This window comes from Rana temporaria, chromosome 11, assembly GCF_905171775.1.
Source record: "Rana temporaria chromosome 11, aRanTem1.1, whole genome shotgun sequence".
Lineage (NCBI taxonomy): Eukaryota > Metazoa > Chordata > Amphibia > Anura > Ranidae > Rana > Rana temporaria.
Window position 1 is genome coordinate 32,658,863 of NC_053499.1, and position 19,522 is coordinate 32,678,384.

Consider the following 19,522-nt stretch of genomic DNA (forward strand, 5'->3'; position numbering starts at 1 on the left):
GTCTGTTTCCTGATCACCACAGTACTGGGAGATTTCTCACTGTGGTGACTAATCAAGGAGGTGTGATTACTGTGTGTCAGCACCAATCCAGTTTCGTTTTACAAAGCATCACTGCCCTCTATTGTCTCTTTGTCTCTGTACATCAGAGAACCAGGAAACAACAGCAAAAACGAAACTAAACTGCAGGTACATTATATGATTGTTTTTTATCTATTTTTAATCATTTTTAAAATAAATCAGTTAACTATTATGTCTCTATACCCTGTAAACAGTCATTTCAGCAAAAAAAAAAATTCCTTTAGCGACCCTTTAAGCTATTGGTAGACTTGCCAGGCTTCACAACATTGTTTCACAATTGCAGCAAGTCCACATTGCATGACTCCAGATCAACTTTCTTTGCAAACAATCTGCAAGTCTGCTGCAAGTTCTGGTTCAGTTATGTTGTGCAATAGTCATCCCACCACAGGGGTCACTGTGGCAGAATTTTCATGTTGTAGACTTGCAGAGCTTTTGCTGTAGACTCACCACTGCAACTTTTTTTTTGCTAGAGTCTTGCCACGCAAGTTAACAGACTTACAATTCAACACTGCCAAAAATTGTGGCACATTATCCTTGCTACTGTATCTGGAAATTCACAAGATGCAAGAGAATGTGCTACCTTTTGACATAATGCCAAAAGTAAATATAAGCCACACTCGAAAACTTAATTTGTGAAAAGGTGAAAGCTGCACACATTACGGTCTCTACCAGAAATTGCATTCCTTGACGCGTTTCACCACTGCTGGCTTGCTCACAAGGATAGGGGAAGTTTGAAAGGAGCAAGTCTGGATCAGAGCCTTGGATTTGCGTAGGTTTCTGTAGATCTAGGGCCAGATCCTCAAAGAAGTTACGCTGGTGTATCTATTGATACGCCGCGTAACTTCTAGTTTGCTCTGGCGTATCTTTGTTTTGTATCCACAAAACAAGATACGCCTGAAGCTGGGCTAGATCCGACTGGCGTACGTCTTAGTACGCCGTCTAATCTAAGGTGCATATTTACGCTGGCCGCGAGGTGGCGTGTCCATCGATTTCCGCGTCAAGTATGCAAATTAGCTAGATACGGCGATCCACGAACGTACGTCCGGCGCATTTTTTTACGTCGTTTCCGTAAGGCCTTTTTTTTCGTCATATAATTACCCCTGCTATATGTTAAGTATTGAAAATTTTTCATCGTTTGCGTAAGTCGTTCGCGAATAGGGCTTTGCGTAGAATGACGTTCACGTCGTAAGCATTGGCTTGTTGCGGGTTAATTTCGAGCATGCGCACTGGGATACCCCCACGGACGGCGCATGCGTCGTTCAAAAAAAACTTAATTTATGTCGGGTCAAGACTTATTAACATAAAACACGCCCCCATCTCATCCATTTGAATTGCGCGCCATTACGCTGCCAAAGTTACACTACGCCGCCGTAACTTACGGTGCAAATTCTTTCAGGATAAGGAAAATACGCTGTAAGTTACGGCGGTGTAGTGTATCAGAGATACGCTACGCTGGACGCAACAATGCGCCACGCTGCGTGGATCTGGCCCCTAATGGCAGTTACTTGAGAATAGAGAAGTGCTATTGGGCAGAGTCCATCCATACAGAACTAGAAAAGATACTAAGAATTACGGTATACCCAGATATATAAGCCAAGATAAGTGGTACTGTGCAGCCTCTATACTTACAGAATAAGAACAAATACTAGAAATTGTAAATCACATACAAAAGACGGAAAGCAGTGCCGGGTCATGTTTACATACTGCATGAGAGAAATTAAGGAATATTTTTGTACATCATACAGGGAGACTGGGTGTAATCGGTTGGCAACCTTGATTTTAGGGTGATTGACATGGCGTTATAGTTCCTTTTATAAAGGACAATGTGTTGGCCCTTAACCAATAAGGAAAACTTACTTATTCTCCAAGGCTGCTTATTGCAAACCCGTGAAGATTTGCATGATTTTAGTACAGGCACTGGAGTTAATATAAAACAAAAGCAAGTGTTTTATGTATTGTTCTCAGTAGTGATTCCCTTTACTTTTATTTATTTTAGCTAAAGATTTTTCTGTGTTAATACCAAGGTCTGCAAGCAGGGTTCCATTTTTTTTTTTTTCATAGAACATTTTTCAGCCGGATTTCTTCTGGGTTCCGCATCTTCAGTTACCCTAATGTGCTGACCCAGGATGATGTGACTTCCATGCATGTGTGCATCGTGGCCTAATTTTTTTTTTTTGTAGTTAAAGTATGTGTTAATACCAAGGTTTACTAGTAGAACTGTCCATATTAGCTTTATGGGAAGACCTCTTTACACAGCTGAGCACCAAATTGCCTTTCCACAGATTGCAAGGAATGCCCTGTGCCCTTGGCAAAGCCCTCTTAATAAAAGGCCTCAGCGAAGATATCCAAGCTGTGCTTTTGTATATGTTTAAACAAGGTAATAGAGTCTTCTTATAATACCCATTTCCCATGTAAACAAACACGACTAATGCCTTTTTGAAACTACCAAAAACCTCTCAATAGAGAAGAAAGCCATAGCAATTATTTCATAACTATCATTTTTTTAAATGTTTTATTTGCATAATTTGGTTCATTCTTCACAAAGCCTGAGGAAAGGGCAGGTTAGTGTGTTCCCTGCTTTCAGCTCGGCAATCTCTCCTAGCCTAGTACACCATGAGCGGGAGGTTGCACAGCACATGAGAGATTCTTGAGTGCCGTCAAGCCTTGAAACTAATGTGAGAAGCTTGATCATCTGGCTTTGAAGTAGCTCCGATTAAAATGGACCTGTCAGTAGATCCAGATAGAAGCTGGCATAAGTAGAACCCACCCCAATCTAATATGCATTATAATAATAATGATCCCTTTCCATCAAATATGGGGCACATTCACTATGTAAAAACAAACTTGGCTTTAGATCTCTTTAGGCTTTAGGTACATACACTATAGTCCAACCTTTCCCCAAATTTGTACCACAGAGGATACCTTAACATAATTTTCATGTCTTGGGAACCCCTTACTAAAACCAATTAATTGAGGGTCAGTGGGAAAAATGCTCTTTACATTAGTAGAAACAATTCCCTCCATGACAGTGGTGGACAGAATGCCACCATTAAAACCAGCTAAAAAGATCATTGGTGTCATGCTGATGGCTTTGCCAAGTGGCCTTGATCCCATGCAGGCAACATCAAATAGGAGGTCAGTCAACCACAGCGCAAAGAACCCTGGTTGAGATTGCATGCTATAGTCAAAACGTCAATTATCTGTTGTCTGCGAAAGTCATCAGTTGACTTTTATTGTTGCCAAGGAGTAACTGCAATTTTTGCCTCATTATTTTAGCACTGTCTCATTGAATACGCCTCTTCTATGTGAATTTTTTTTTATTTTATTTTTTATTCTGATCTGTCTTTCTCTGATTTTGAAAACTGTGTAGCCCGGACAGGCGTCCATAACAATCACTGCTGTGTTAACTTTCATTCTATGATCTCTATAGGAGTTAAGTGTATCCCTATGGGAGCCAAGTCTCATTTTACTAATTTAGACAGCAACAAATCCATTTTTATTAGCTTCACATTTCATCAGTCAGGTTTTTTTCCTCTCTCTGTCCTTCCATCTTTCTGTTTCTCCTGCTGCAGCTTACTTATCCAAATTTAGATTGAAATCTGGACTTGTGCAGGCCAAAGATTTTATTTTACCTTGGAGGCCCAGCAGGGAATGTTATACTGTAGTTTCAAGCGGAAATCTATGCAGCCTCTCCACTGGAAGCCTTGCTACCACCTCATTTAGTGTAATGACGTGAGGGATGGTGCAATAAAGTTGTACATTCAAAATTTATTTCCTTGGAACTGGTACAAAAAACAAGGAAGTACTAATCTGTGAGTTGGAACAAGCCCAATATCAGAATTGCAGTATATGTTATTAGATTGGAAATTTGGGAGAGCAACATTCCACTTAGCACAATATAAATGAATATTAAGGTAGTATTGTCCATCTAAAATTTCAAGGAATCAGGAGAAATAGGGTGAATCTCCCCCGCTGAGAGACAGCAATAAACATCTGACAGAGATTTTTATCTTTCTCCTTTAGGTTGAGGTCAGGACTCAACCTGAAGGACCCAAACTTGCTCATCCAGGTCTTTATGGACCTTGCTTTGTGCACTGGTCCAAATCATTTCGTGGAGAGGGGATTGTGGTGTGGTGTTGTTTTTCAGGGGTTGGACTTGGCCCCTTAGTTCCAGTGAAGGGATATGTGTCAGCATACCAAGACATTTTGGACAATTTCATTCTTCCAAACTTTGTGGGAACAATTTGGGATGACCCCTTCCTGTTCCAACATGACTGTGCACCAGTGCCAGCGGCTGCTATTCCATAAATGGGTGTTGTCTCCCTAATCTCCATGCGCCCTTCCCTAATCTCCATGCGGGGCGCCAGACACATGGATTTCTTTGGGGGGTTTTTCTTTTGTGAAGCACATGATACGAGCCTGAGGCTTTAATTGGCTTCAAAAAGGATGGGCTTGGGGCGCAGAGCACTGTGCCCTGAGACCACCCACTTGTGACATTAGCGACATGGATGAGTGAGTTTGGGGTGGAGGAACTTGACTGACTGAATGAATGAATGAATGAATGAAAACTTATATAGCGCGGCACATGCGAACCAAATCGCCTCTGGGCTTGACTGGTTCTGACCTCAACCCGATAGAACACCTTACAATGAATTAAAGCAGAGACTGCAAGCCAGGCCTTCTTGTCCAACATCAGTGCCTGATCTCACAAATGCTCTTCTGGAAGAATGGTCAAACTTTCCCATAGACGCACTCCTAAACCTTGTGAGCAGCCTTCCCAGAGGAGCTGTTATAGTTTCAAAGGGTAGGCCAACTCAATATTGTACCCTACAGACTACGATGCGATTAAAATTCATGTGAATGTAAAGGCAGGCGCCCCGATACTTATGATAATATAGTGTATTTGTAAGGATGAAGCAAAGAAGGGCACAATTAAAACCAAAATATCTGATGAGCACATTGAGAATTCATTGAGAATTGTTACTACATTCATCCAACCAGATATTGATGTTTTCATTTATAAAAAACGTTGCCAAATATCGCACTAGTTTTATGTTGCCCTCTTTTACTTTTATAATAAAAAATATTAAATTGTATAACTCAGGTAGGTACATTATCTATGTCAGTGATTGTTAAATTGTGATCTGCCTGACTTTTTCTGCTCATCAGCTATCCTTGTTAGTGTATTTTATGTGTGGCTCAAGACAATTCCTCTTCTTCCAATGTGGCCCAGGAAGATCAAAAGGTTGGACACCCCTGCCTTAGGGGAACCCTTAAATAATTTTCAGGTCATTGGAAAAATAGCCCCTTAAATCGGTGTTCAGTGGGATGATTTGTCCCTCTAATGCTGCGTACACACGCTCGGACTTTTGACTCTGTTGGAAGTCTGACTGAAAGAAAGAGAACAGGTTCTTTATCTAAGGTCTATCGGACTTCTGCCAAAAAAAGTCAGATGGAGGCTACGCCAGACTTTCTTAGACAAAAAGCCTGTCTGACTTTTTTTCCCGGAAAGTCCACCCGTGTGTACAAGGCATTACAGTGGTGAATCAGAATGCCACCCATACTGATAGCTAAAAAGATCATAGGTATAATTCGGCTTATTCTGCCAAGTGGCTTTGGCCCTGGAAGTATATAGGCACCTTCCAATGGGAGATCAATCAGCCACAGCCCAAGGAACCCCGAATATCCTCTGGAGGAACCTTAGGTTCCACAGAACCCTGGTTAAGAATAACTGGTCTGCTAAGAACTTTTAGCTTCTTCATATTGCGCCAGAAAGTAGGCATTTGGTAGATTCTGACCCCTGTCATGCACCCCAAACACTTTTTACAAGTTTGTAGGTGGGGTGTTACAGCTTAGTGGAATACGATCTTCTGTTGCTTCCAGCTATTCACAACATGAACTCTGACAAACATGCTTTGTAACTACCTGTATGGATGCTCTTCTACTGAGCAATAAGGAACTGAAATTATTGAACCCTATGTTGGGCTTAACATACTTGCTACAATTCTACATTTTAAAAGCTATTACAGGGTAGGAAGGCCTCCTTTAGAAATGAGCTATGCCAGGGCATTCCAGGTAAAGAGTGGACAGATGGCAGATCAGGCTTGAAGTTTAATCAGGTTGTCTGGCTCATGGAATTTTCCCAGACATCTATAACCTATAAAACAACATGGATAAGTAGTCTGAACAGATGAATGGATAGTTAGCTGGAGGGAGATGTAGATGGACAGAAGATTAGATACACAGGGTATGATGCAGTGGTGGACAGCCTGGCAGTTTACATTATTTTGCAAAGACAAAAAAACATCCCAGATAGCAGGGATAACTTGCCACACATTTGTGGCAGTGTTTTATTGTAAGTCTGCACATTTTCACTGGCAAGTTGTAAACTTACAGAGCACTTGAAGCACAAGATCTAGTTGACACTTTTGCAATTTGTAGCAAATTTGCGTGGCAAGTCTCTAGCAAGAACAAAGTTGCAGTGGTGAGTCTACAGCAAGAGCTCTGCAAGTCTACAGCATGAACATTCAGCCACAGTGACCCCTGTGGTGGGATGACTATTGCACAACATAACTAAACCAAAACGCACAACAGACTTTTAGAATGTTTGCAAAGAAAATTGATCTGGAGTCATGCAATGCGGACTTGCTGCTATTGTGCAACAATCTTTTGAAACCTAGCAAGTCTAGCAATAGCTTAGCAAGTAATTTTCAAACTTGCAGAACAATTGCTTGCTATCTGAGATATTTGCTCTCATATTATTTTATCACACTTTTATTTGAGGAATCCAAAACTCCAGTCCAACATCACTTAACCGCTTAGGTTTGCCAATCACCTTTTTGCTGAAAGCCACAGTCAGTGGTAAGACTTGATCATTACTATCTCAAAGCCCACCTGCCGCCTCAGACATTACTTTTGCTTTCTGTCTTCTAAGAGGGCTACAGGTAAAGGCAAAAAATCATGTGATCTACAGTGATCAAATCTCAACATTAATAAAAAAAAATTCACATTTTGGATTTAGTCATTATAGACAGCCCATAATAAAGGTAGTAGTCTTAGGCCGCGTACACACGGTCGTTCCAAACCATCGGTTCACCGCTGAAGTGGCCTGATGGTCTGATGTGCGTACACACCATTGTTCCAAAAACCGATCGGTCAGAACGCGGTGACGTCAAACACACGACGTGCTGAATAAAACAAAGTTCAATGCTTCCAAGCATGCGTTGACTAGATTCTGAGCATGCACAGGTTTTGAACCGATGCTTTCTGTACTAACCATCGGTTTGGACCGATCGGGCAGTGGGCCATCGGTTAGATTTTGAAGCATGTTTTAAAATTTTGGACCGAAGGACAACAGACCGATGGGCTATACACACGGTCGGTTTGGACCGATGAAACTGAACCTCGGTCCATTCTCATCGGTTTTGTCCGACTGTGTGTACGCGGCCTTAGTATTCTATAGTAGTCTTCTATTCAGTTGGGCGTTGTGAGTGGGATGAGCGGAGATTAGAAACAGTTTGAATTCATAGCTGATTTCTAGGCAGATATAGAAGATACAATTGATGTGTATCTGTATTTATTAATATATGATTAACCACTTAAGACCCGGACCAAAATGCAGGTAAAGGACTGCTTCGCTTTAACTAACAATTGTGCGGTCGTGCGACATGGCTCCCAAACAAAATCGGCGTCATTTTTTCCCCACAAATAGAGCTTTCTTTTGGTGGTATTTGATCACCTCTGCGGTATAAACAAAAATAGAGCTACAATTTTGCTATAATAAATATCCCCCAAAAATATATAAAAATACTTTTTTTTCCCCTCAGTTTAAGCCGATACGTATTCTTCTACCTATTTTTCATCACGTATGTACAGGGGTGCCAATTCATCTCCTCACACATAGAGATGTAAGCCTTCCACGTACGATGGTAAATCTTCTGGGAAGTAGACTTCCACGCCCACAGCATGGTAGATTACCGAATCTGACAGACCCCGGTCCCTCAGCACCTGGCTCTCAATAGCCACACCGTTAAAGCCAACGACTGTAAAGCAGGATGAAAGATAGGACCCTGCGACAGAAGATTCTCTTGCAGTGGCAGGCGCCACGGAACATCTGCCACCAGACGCATCAGATCTGCATACCAGGGATGGCAAGGCCAATCCGGAGCAATTAGGATTGTTGGTATCCCCTCGGCTTCCAGTCTGCGTAGCAGACGAGAAAGAAGCTTCAGAGGAGGAACGGCGTAGATTAGGCGATAGTGACCCCACGGTGCCACCAACGCATCTAACGTGTCCGCCCACGGGTCTCTTGACCTGGCCACGAACCGTGACACCTTCCGATTGAGTAGGGATGCCAACAGATCCACGTCAGGAGTGCCCCATTTTAGACAGATACTCTGAAACACATCTGGGTGTAGCGACCATTCTCCTTGGTCTAGCGTTTGGCGACTTAGGTAGTCCGCCTTCCAGTTCTGTACGCCCGGAATGTAAATGGCCGAAAGAGCCAGAACGTTCTTTTCGGACCACCGGAGGATGTGAGCGACTTCCGCCGCTGCAGCCGAGCTCTGTGTGCCCCCTAGATGGAATATCCGATGGAAAAACTCAGATGGTCATACACACGGTTGGAATTTCCGATGGAAAAATTCCATCTCACTTTTTCCATCGGAAATTCAGTTTGTGTGTACGAGGCATTACTCTTCCTGAGACTGAATAGTTTCCTACTTATGCTGGGATCACTATTGAGATATCTGTACATCGTTATCATATCTCCTCTTAAGCGTCTCTTCTCCAGGGAGAATAAAATTAGTGCTTGTAGTCGTTTCTTGTAATTGAGGTCCTCCAGTACCCTTTTTAATTTAGTTGCCCTTCTCTGGATGTTCTCCAGCTCCAGCATATCTTTCCTGGGGATCAGTGACCAGAACTGGAAGGAATAATCCAGATGTGGCCAAATCAGAGTTTTATAACGTGTCAGGATTATCATTTTATCTCGGGAGTAAGTTCCCTTTTTAATGCATGCTAATAGTCTGCTTGCTTTGCTTGCTGCTGCTTGACATGCTATTGCTCAGTCTATCTGCAACTAGGATCACCAGATCCTTCTCCATCCTGCATTCCCCCATGCTGGGACAAACCACTATATTTAGCGGTCTGTCCACGCTCTGCTAAGTCTTGCTTGGCAATAATATTTATGTATTGGCACCAGTGCCAGCCCATTACCATTGTAGGGTCATAGTAAAATACAGAGTATTGTTTTGCATAGCTGAGAGCACTACGCAAAGCAATAGAACCTGATTGGCTCACCATGTTAAACCTCCCTGAGGATCCTGTACAGAGGTTTATGGGAAGAAGATGTGAAGATTTTAGTCCATTACACAAGCAGAATTTTTAAATACATTTAATGATTTTTAATGAACCCATAACCCGACTAAAGGGTGTTTTTTTTTTCTTTTATTTGCCTGGAGTTGTGCTTTAATGCTCTGCAGTAATAGGCAACACCACCTCTACTGGGAAATGATTCCATTAGTGATTGAACACGCTGCACACTTATGTTCTAGTTGTAATGAAATGTAACTGGTATTTAGCACAGAGCTCTGAACTATTGATCACACAGGAATTTTCCTATTGATTGCTTTTGGGCTTAATGAGCCACAACCACCATACTCGTCTTCATCCAAACAGTATCTGCATGGTCGTGGAGGGCTTTTCTCTAATTAGGACACGTTATAAGAATATATAACGTGATGGGTTAGTGCCATTTCTTTAGGGGCCTAAAAGCTTTTAAGGTTCTTTTTCAGTAATGTTGGTTAGGCTCCTCCATATATGGGCAGATATGTACAAGTTGCGGCACATAGGATTTCACTGATATCGGTGAAGGCCATGTAAACTTAGGGGTGCCCTAAAGTGTGGCCAGTTGAGCTGTACTTCGGGTAATTGCATACTTATGTGTACATGAATGGCTCCCAGATTTTATCCTGTTTGCGGTACGAGTAATGGTTGTATATTTTAAGCAGAAAGAAATTTGGACGGCCAAAGGCTCCCTTCAGCTTTAAAGGGTAACGCCACTTTCATGGGAAAAAAAATAGCAAATAAAAAAATAATATAGCATATACAATTATGACACAAGTCACATTGTAACTGAATGTTATTAAAAATTATCTTAAATTTTTAATCTGCAGCTGCTGTAATTTTCTGTGCAATTCAATATGGCTACCTGGCAGTGTTCTGTACACAGAATGTATACAGAACACCCCCCAGAAACATAATTTCCTGCTTGTGTGATTGGCTCACTTATTTTCCCAGAATTCTGCACTAAAATACAAGTCAGATTTCAGGCATCCTCTGATGCAAAAAGGGGAATGTGTTTTTCTCAACAAAAGTAGAGTGACGCTTTAAGCTTTTGTGGGGGGGGGGGGGGGGGGAAATAAAAAAAAAAAAAAAAAATTCAGTCTGCAGCGCTGTCATTTTCTGTACAATACAATATAATATGGCTACTCAAAGGGAAGTCACATCTAACGGGATGAAGACCCTGCCACTTTCCTCATTGGAGCCCTGCAGGAGCAGCTGATTGATTTTCTCATGCAGCACATGGGACTAAAGAAGAGAAATATTCATAGGTTTGACTAGACTAAACAGGGCTCTGACAACCACTTAAACATCCATAGTATTTTGATTTTTTTTAAAGCCTGGGCAGTTTAGGGGAGGTAGTGGAGGCTTAGAGGCTCTTAAAAAAACTGCAGGTACACTGCGCTATGGCCAAAATGCAGCGGATCAGTGTAAAGCGCCCTTAAAGTCTAACCCAAGACATTTTTTTTTCTATTCTAGCTTTGGTTAGAATCAGGAAGAGCTACATTTTTGTCAGGTCTGTCTGTGATCCCATATGGGAAATTTCTCATCACATTCTGCTGTCTGTACAAGAAACAAGCAATATGATTGTCACCAAGACAGGAAGGCATGGACAACACTAAAAACCTTTCCTAAGCAGGCCATACATGATTCATATATATTTTTTTTATTTATCCAGTGGGTTAATGGGGGAATCACTCCTTCACTTCCGGCAGAATACAATGATTAGTGTTGCCAGCTATAGCCAGCGGCACTGATCATTCGGGAAAACTAGACAGACTGATTGTACACACGTCAACAGATGGACTTGTGTACAGCCAGCTAGCCCATACATGGCTCGTACTTTTGCCGTTCCTGCTGAATCGGAAGAATCTCCATCCCCGTAGGGCTGTCTTAACTTGTTTTTGTCTGTTTTTCCATTGGAGATATTTACAAGTGAGGGGAAGTGAGGGGAAATCTCTCCGATAGGGACAGCAACCAGAACCCTAGAGAAGCTCTTACTCTTCCCTTCTCTATCCAAGATGAATTACAATTTAGTTGGGTTTTGAAGTAATTTCTGCTCAAAGTAATTTTCTAGTAATGTACAAAAGATTAAAAAAACTTGTCCTTGAATTGCTGAAAATTAGTCTGTTCTCTGAATACATTTTCTGCTCATAAACAGCTATTAGTTCTTAGTCAAAGCACCTCTCAAGGGCCTCGCTGAGCTTCATAACAATGGCTCCAGTCATGACTGTTAATTTAATGCTGCCTAAAATGGCACTTGTTGCATTTATCTGTTGCCCTATCGAATCCGGGTAAATCACCTTTGAAGATGTTTATACGTATAAACACAAGCACCAGAATGCTCAGAGGACTTCTCTAAGTCTCAATGATATGTGCACTGTGGGGGCCAATAGCAAATCCCCAACTGGAACCCTTCACCGATGAAGCCTTCCTCAGATAGGGGAATCCTAACAGATAACTGTAGAAAAAGCAAACAGGAGGGTGCAAACGTCTAGTGCATTAGCCAAAAATGTTATGATTAAAGATAGACTCAAGAGCCAAATCCATACTCAAAAGAGTAGCAAGATAGCAAGCATTGTATCGTGCCACAACCAGATCCAATGCCGTTGAAGTGTCACCTAGTCCAATACTTGATCGGCAAACTGATATGTTTTGGGGAATGCACCCCTTCCTTAGAGCTATGCCAAACACAAACTCAGATCCTTGTATATCGGCACACTAATGATGCACCCCCAAAAACAAGGGGGCAGTATCTTCACCAACACAAGATTAGGTTGTGGCATAATACAATGCTTGCTTTCTTTCTCTCTTGTGAGTATTGATTTGGCTTTATTAAACCTTTTGGTAATGCACTAGGCATTTGCACCCTACTGTTTGCTTTTCCTATGTTTATATGTATTTACTGATAGAGATAACACCAGCCTATAGATGTCAAAGGCTTAATTCTCATACACGGGCTGAATGTCAGAAGACTGGCCGAATGCCGGTTTTTATTGTTCCAGCCGGCACTCGGCACATGTGTATGTCAGGCGGTCCATTTGGCCGGCTTCTGTCGGATGGCCCATTCGTATGTCAGCCAGCCCCTTTGGTCGGCTTCTGTCAGACTAAAAAATAACTATTAGTGTGTACCGGGCATTAGGCTAGCTTTTTTCAACCTTTTTACCCTAGGGGAACCTTTTGAAAGAATGTTTAGCTGTCGTTGAACCCTTTCGAAAATGATTATAGCTACAGTTCACATTAGTTTACATTATTGTGATAAGTAACTTCTAGATACAGGAATAACTACAAAAATTTAAATTGGTGAATCTCAAGGCGGTCATTTTGCGACACCTGCCTGTTCTATACAACATAATTCTTTTCAATAATAATCATGAACTGAAACAAATAATGATGGTCAGGAAAGAAACACAGATTGAAAAAAAGTGAAGCATCCTCTTACATTAGTGTTTTAATGTATAGCCTCTAAAGTAGTTACACGTAAACATTGTAAGTAAAAGTACCATCATCCATAAATTTTAATATAGAAAGATTGGGTCTAAGGTCCCCAAACCAAAGAACCAAACACGAGAAGGGGGGGGGGGGCAATTGGACTATTGCGGTACTGGTGAAATTCATTAGTCAAAATACAAAAACAGAATATAAAAAATATATAGTTTTATTGAATACAAAGACAAAAAATACAGAATAAGAATTAAAATGATGACGACCAGACAAAACACCAATATAAAGTTCCCATGGTAAGGAAAGTTTATGGGTTGAGGGTCACGACATTAGGCTTAACTAGTTTCGCGGCGATGGCCGCTTCGTCAGAAGCATGTCTATGGAAGCCCCACCAAGAAGGGAGGCAGGGGTCACCAGAGGTGGTCCCAGGAGGCCGCCCGGAAGGAAGTGGTATAGGGAAGGATCTTGGATATAAAAGGATGATAATGAAGAGTGCATAAGGGATACCCCGAGAGGGGGAGCCCAGCTTAGGCATGTGCTGGTAGCACATGTAGGTTGAATGAAAAGTATTTTCAAAGGTTGATAACCAATTGTGAGGGAAGGGTGGCGTCATGGTAATGAGGCCAACCAAGAACACTATGAATGGGTAGATCCATAGCGATCCCGAGATCCAGCATCCCCTGTCACCGCAATAGTCCAATTGCCCCCCCCCCCTTCTCGTGTTTGGTTCTTTGGTTTGGGGACCTTAGACCCAATCTTTCTACTCTTACATTAGTGGTTGGAGAGGAGTACCTCCTTATATTGGCAGTCATATGTGCTCCATTGGTGGTCAATGTAGGAATATGACCTCTAACACTGGATGCTAGTGGAAAATTGGCCATTTATATTGATGGTCAACACATGCGAGAGATCTATAATATACCACTACTTAAGGTACCCCTAGAAACCTTTAAAACCCTTACCAAGAAAGCCTGGTTAAAGCCGTTTGCTATAAATTTATAAAAATATAACTTGAGTTACAAACTTGAAACACATTCCCTATTTTTCCAACCAATAAAGATAGAAACACTGTATAATCATTAGAAGAATAAAGCCACAATTGTAGGTTCGTAGACAATTATGTGCACTACTGCAGACTGTATGACAAAAAGTAATATAAAATAATAGCCTGAGCAGCCATTAATACTTACAAGATATATGAATATACCAGGAGAAAGTTGTGACTTAATATTGTGTTTAGTAGACGTCCAGACACATCTGGGACCCATTTGACGAGTTTGTCCTCTTTTGGCTCCGTCAGTTAGATTTGTGTGCATAATTTGGGCGAAAAAAGGACAGTCACTGGAATATTTGAGTTCAGAGGAGGGTCACTTGAGACCTATGATATATATTAGGTTCAGGCAACTTTGAGTTTTAACATACAAATTTTAGTATTATGCTTTGACAGGGGAATGGTCCTCGGTTCACATGATTGTAAAATAAAAAATAAAATAAAAATGTTGCTAAGTCCACCACTAGATCTCCATAGTACACAGGTCATTTCTGTTTTGATTTTCTTTTTCTTTTTGCTTTCATGATCATACATAAAGGCTTTAGAGTCTTATAACAAATGTCTATTCTGGATATAGAATATAACTTCATGACTGATAAAATACCCAAATATCTGATCAACAATTAGAAAGTAAAAAAAAGTGACACACACCAATACTAAGCATAACAAATATATATGTTAATTAATATATATATATATTGTAAGGGGTTAGCTCGGTAGCAGGGTGTGTGACCCCCTGGATGGGTTCACTACACACTGAATTTATACAGAAAGGCAGTCGAAGACGGTTGAAAACAAAGATTTTGGTTTATTCTTCCATCTTGCTGGAAACAAGTGCAAGCATCCAAACAGCATAAACAAAATCAAACATAAAATAAACCCTGGCCACTTGGGGCGTCTACTTTTACCACACAGGAACCTATCTATGAAGTCTGGCACAGCCTAGTGCTGAGCAGACACTGCTGATCCTACAGCAGAAAACAATAGTCTCTTTTTTGATTTTTATCACACAGAAAAAATCACCACCTCACCTCTTTAGAAGTATTTCTGCCACTGCTCTCCTTCATTAAGAAAGCCTCAGGATGCAGCAATCAGTAGTAATCTGGATTACTTATAGAGGCCTTAATTGCCTTATTCTGAACAGCTGAAGTTTTCCAATGCCCTTAAACCTTTCTGGTTACTTCTGCAGCCAACGCCTGATAATAATTGGTGTATTGTCTAAACAAGGCAGAAATGTATCTCCCATCTGTGACAACACCCACAGATTTACCTGACTTCCTGTCACATAATATATATATATATTTATATATATATATATATATATATATATATATATATATATATATATATATATATATATATATTTAATTATGCTTAGTGTTGGTGTGTATATATTGTGTGTGTGTTTTTAATATGTATATTATGTGTATCTAATAATATGTGTGCACAAGTGCCATTGAATAAAAATACATTGTATAAAATACCTTTTTTTTATCCACATTCTGATGGCGTCTGTTCCCGCGCCAGACACAGACTACGAGCCCTCAGTGCTTAGGAAAGCCAAAAGCTCCAGTACTCAGAAGCTGTGATCAGATTTCACGGTTACTACCAAACATCTGCAATGAGATTTGAAAGAGAAATTTAAAACTAATTCTACCAGAAGCCTACAACTAAAATGTACCCTACAATTAAATGCAGAGAAGCAATATAATAATGTCCTGATGGTTTGACCATAAAAAACTAAACACAAAAACAATTTCTGTTCACTTGCAGTCAGTAATAAGAAAGTCCATTGAGAGTCTTCTTTTAAAGTATCAGTAATTCAAACTGAACAAATTATTTTAGAAATGCATACGAGTCTACATTCAGAGAAACCACACGTCAGAATGATCAGTAGAGCCAAAGAGAAAGAGCTTAATTTGTATGGAAATCTCAACTTTTCCATTTAAAGGTCAAACCATGCCCCACCACCACCCATATCTCAAGCCTTCCTATTGGTACTTTAGTGCGATGCGTGGACTAAACCTGGCAAAAACTGAAAACTTCATATTGTTCCTAATAAACCGTCCAAAATTTGATCAGTGGGTGGCCCTAAGGGCGCCACTCCACCCAACATATTTCGATAAAGAAAATTGAAGAAGCCAGAGCAGAAATCTGTCAACAGCCGATCAGAGCTTGCTAGCATTGTTTGGATATTCTGACAGCTGGCATTACCTGCAGACTGAATGAAATAAGTCTAGGGCCAGCATTAGTTACAAAATGGGACACTTAGAAGGTTGAAAAAACGGGACAGATTTAATCTACACTGGAAAGCTAGAACATAACTTAAAGCGAAGCTCCACCCAAAAATTGAGCTTTCGCTTTTCGGAACCCTCCCCCCTCCGGTGTCACATTTGGCTCCTTTCAGAGGGGAGGGGGGTGCAGATACCTGTTAGGTATTTGCACCCACTTCTGGGAATACGGTACTGCGGCAGCTACGCCTCTACCCGCAGCCCCCGCTGTCTTCTGGGAAATACACTGTTCACAGGAGAGAGCAGGGACCAGTGACGGCAAGGCGCGCTACTTGCACATGCGCAGTAGGGAATCGGGCAGTGAAGCCGCAATGCTTCACTTCCCCATTCCCTAACCGAGGATGGCGGCGGTTGAAGCTCGGCTGACAACATCGCGGGCGTGATGCAGTATTTGTAGCTGCTGACTTTTAAAAAAAAATATTTCGGGGGAACCTCTGCTTTAAAAGAGACGTATGGGAATTTTTTTCCCCCTGCTGCATCTGTCCCCCGGCGTCTCTGCACTGAGACCTGAACCACTGAACACCGCCAATGGCTCAACCTTGCACAAACAATATGGACAAACTTTGTGTGTGCATCTGTTGGTATAATAAGAGCTGAATGTAATCCACCAATTAGCAATAAAACTATGAATGCCAAAAATGGAAATAACATTTATGGCTGAGGCGCACTTTCACTGGCACACCGTTTGTCTAAAGCCTCGTACACACGACCGGTTTTCTCGGCAAAAACCAGCAAGAAAACTGCTTCTTGCCGAGATTCCCGTTCGTGTGTACAAGGCCTAATGCTTGTAAACTGACATAACGTGGATGACCCCTATTCTACTATATGACTTGGTGTGATCTGCAGACCAGGATTCTGTGATTTTATGTCCTGGCTTTATAAAAACTAGGTAAGGGGTAATGGTCCCCGAAATTGAACCTTGAGGGACCGCTTTTAACCTTAGATTGTTCATAGCATGAATCATTGACTACATTTTGTATCAAACTGTGACATATTGTTTTAAAGAATCCCATCCAAGGATGGTAAATAAAATCTTTTCCATGTTGTTTTAAAATTGTGACAGAACTTATTTACTTTTTTGTAAACCCCACGAGGTCCATTTAAAGCCACCATTATAGAGCCGGAAAATATTCCACACCTTACTGGCTGATCAAAACCAAAGCACAGATCCTTTACCCCATATACCTAGTATATGTATATTAATATAATAGTATATTAATAATTGGATAGAGTATTGTTTTCAGTGAAATGTATTTATATAATGTGTGTGTGTGTGTGTGTAATATATTATTATATATATATAACATATATTGTATTTGCATGTGTGTATTAGTAATATCTATCTATCTTTATATTAGTAATATATATATATATATATATATATATATATATATATATATATATATATATATATATATATATATATACTGTGTGTGTGTATAGATAGATAGATAGATAGATAGATAGATAGATAGATAGATAAAATTTGTTTTACTGGAACTGGGCTTTTAATTTTTCACCCATGCCATGTCACTTTTCTATACAATTTTTCCAGAACTGAAATGTAAATGCTCTGTTTTGCTTTTCATTGTACATCTGACTTTCTCCTTTCCAGGCTTATACATCTGTTGTGTTTCCAACTTGTAACACTTGTTTAATTATCTCTGCTGCAGGGTAGACCCCATCCCTTATGACACTCCCAAACCAGCCGGCCACACGCGTTTCGTCTGCGTATCTGACACACACTCCAGGACAGATGGCATCCAGATGCCATATGGGGACATTCTGCTGCATACGGGTGATTTCACCGAGCTGGGCCTGCCTTCAGAGGTTAAGAAGTTTAATGACTGGTTAGGTAAGGATCTGTTGCTTGTTAGTGACCCTGATTAACCTCTTTTTTTGGCCATCTCTCTCATTGTCCTCTAATTGAATGTAAGCACTTGATTCTTCTCTGTGTTCTGCTTCAGAAGCTGATGAATCTGCAATTAAAGGTGAATTAAGAGCGTGAAGTGACAATTTTACATTCTTTGTGTTTAGGCTGTACAAACACAAATAACCGTGTCTGCTGGTTAACATTCTTGTACAGTTAATTCAATTCTTGAAATGTGTTTGTGCATAGTAAGTGAGGTCTGCATCAAAAGGACACGCTTACATATAATTGATATTTTGGTTGTGGGTGGCCGATGGATGGGGTAGTCTCCCATTGCCTTTGCACAGCTCTAAATGTGGATTTAAACTGACACACCAGGAATAAGGATACTTCATTTTTAAAAAGTTACTTATTTTCAGTTGAGTCCGATGAGATCTGAAAATTACAGTCACAAAGCTGAAAATAGAGTGCTTTTGGTTTGTGTAAAGTGGGGTATTGAATTAAAAACTAGGGTTTTTTTCTGTAAATTTTCTTCCAGCAGAGTCCAAATCTCCCTTTTTGTTTTATGACACAGATCCTAGTATGTGTGTAGACATTATGTAAAAAAATTTTTTTTTTATATAGCATTTCAATAATATTGTAAATTTTCAGAGTGCCTCATTACATGAGATGTTCCCATCATAGTGCTCCCTTACATCATATGTCCCCATCAGAGTGCCCCCTTACATCATATGACCCCATCAGAGTGCCTCCTTACACCAGATGTCCCCATCGTGGTGCTCCTTTACATCATATGTCCCCATCATAGTGCCCCCTTACATCAGATGTCCCCATCATGGTGCCCCCTTACATCAGATGTCCTCACCAGAGTGCCTCCCTACATCAGATGTCCCCATCATGGTGCCCCCTTACATCAGATGTCACCATCAGAGTGCCCCCTTACATCAGATACCCCCATCAGATTGCCTCCTTACATCAGATGTCCCCATCAGAGTGTTCCCTTATATCAGATGTCCCCATCAGAGTGTTCCCTTATATCAGATGCCCCCATCAGAGTAACTCATGAGATGTCAGTTTTTTGAGCGTTTATCGGCATTTATCACAGCTGAAAAACTCCTCTCAGAACACACTACTTTTGAGTATTTTTTAAAGCCAAAAAACTCCCCAGCCAAAAACTGCTGATAAAAGCCTATGTGTGCATGAACACATAGGATAACATGATGGATGGTTTATTGACTGTAGAAAGAAACGTCTGAGGCTCCATGCACAGTAGGAGCAGAAAAAAAAAACGTCAGCATTTTAGCTGGAAAAAACGTGGTATAAAGAGCTTAAGTCGAGTTTATAAATGTATGAGAGTTTATAGGTGTTTTTTGCACTTAACAACACTCCCCTCTGTAAAAGTTAAAGTGTAATTATAAACAGAAAAAGTTGCGCTAATTCGGCCTAATG

General features: G+C 40.7%; 1 protein-coding gene across 3 annotated transcripts in view; it reads left to right on the forward strand.

Moving 5' to 3' along the window:
- MPPED2 (metallophosphoesterase domain containing 2) overlaps positions 1-19,522 on the forward strand; it is a 250,940-nt gene that overhangs the window by 71,269 nt on the left and 160,149 nt on the right. For all 3 annotated transcript variants that reach the window (XM_040328332.1, XM_040328333.1, XM_040328334.1), the window contains exon 3: positions 17,877-18,058. In XM_040328332.1, the coding sequence (XP_040184266.1) occupies positions 17,877-18,058 (182 nt within the window). The remainder of the gene's footprint in view (positions 1-17,876; positions 18,059-19,522) is intronic.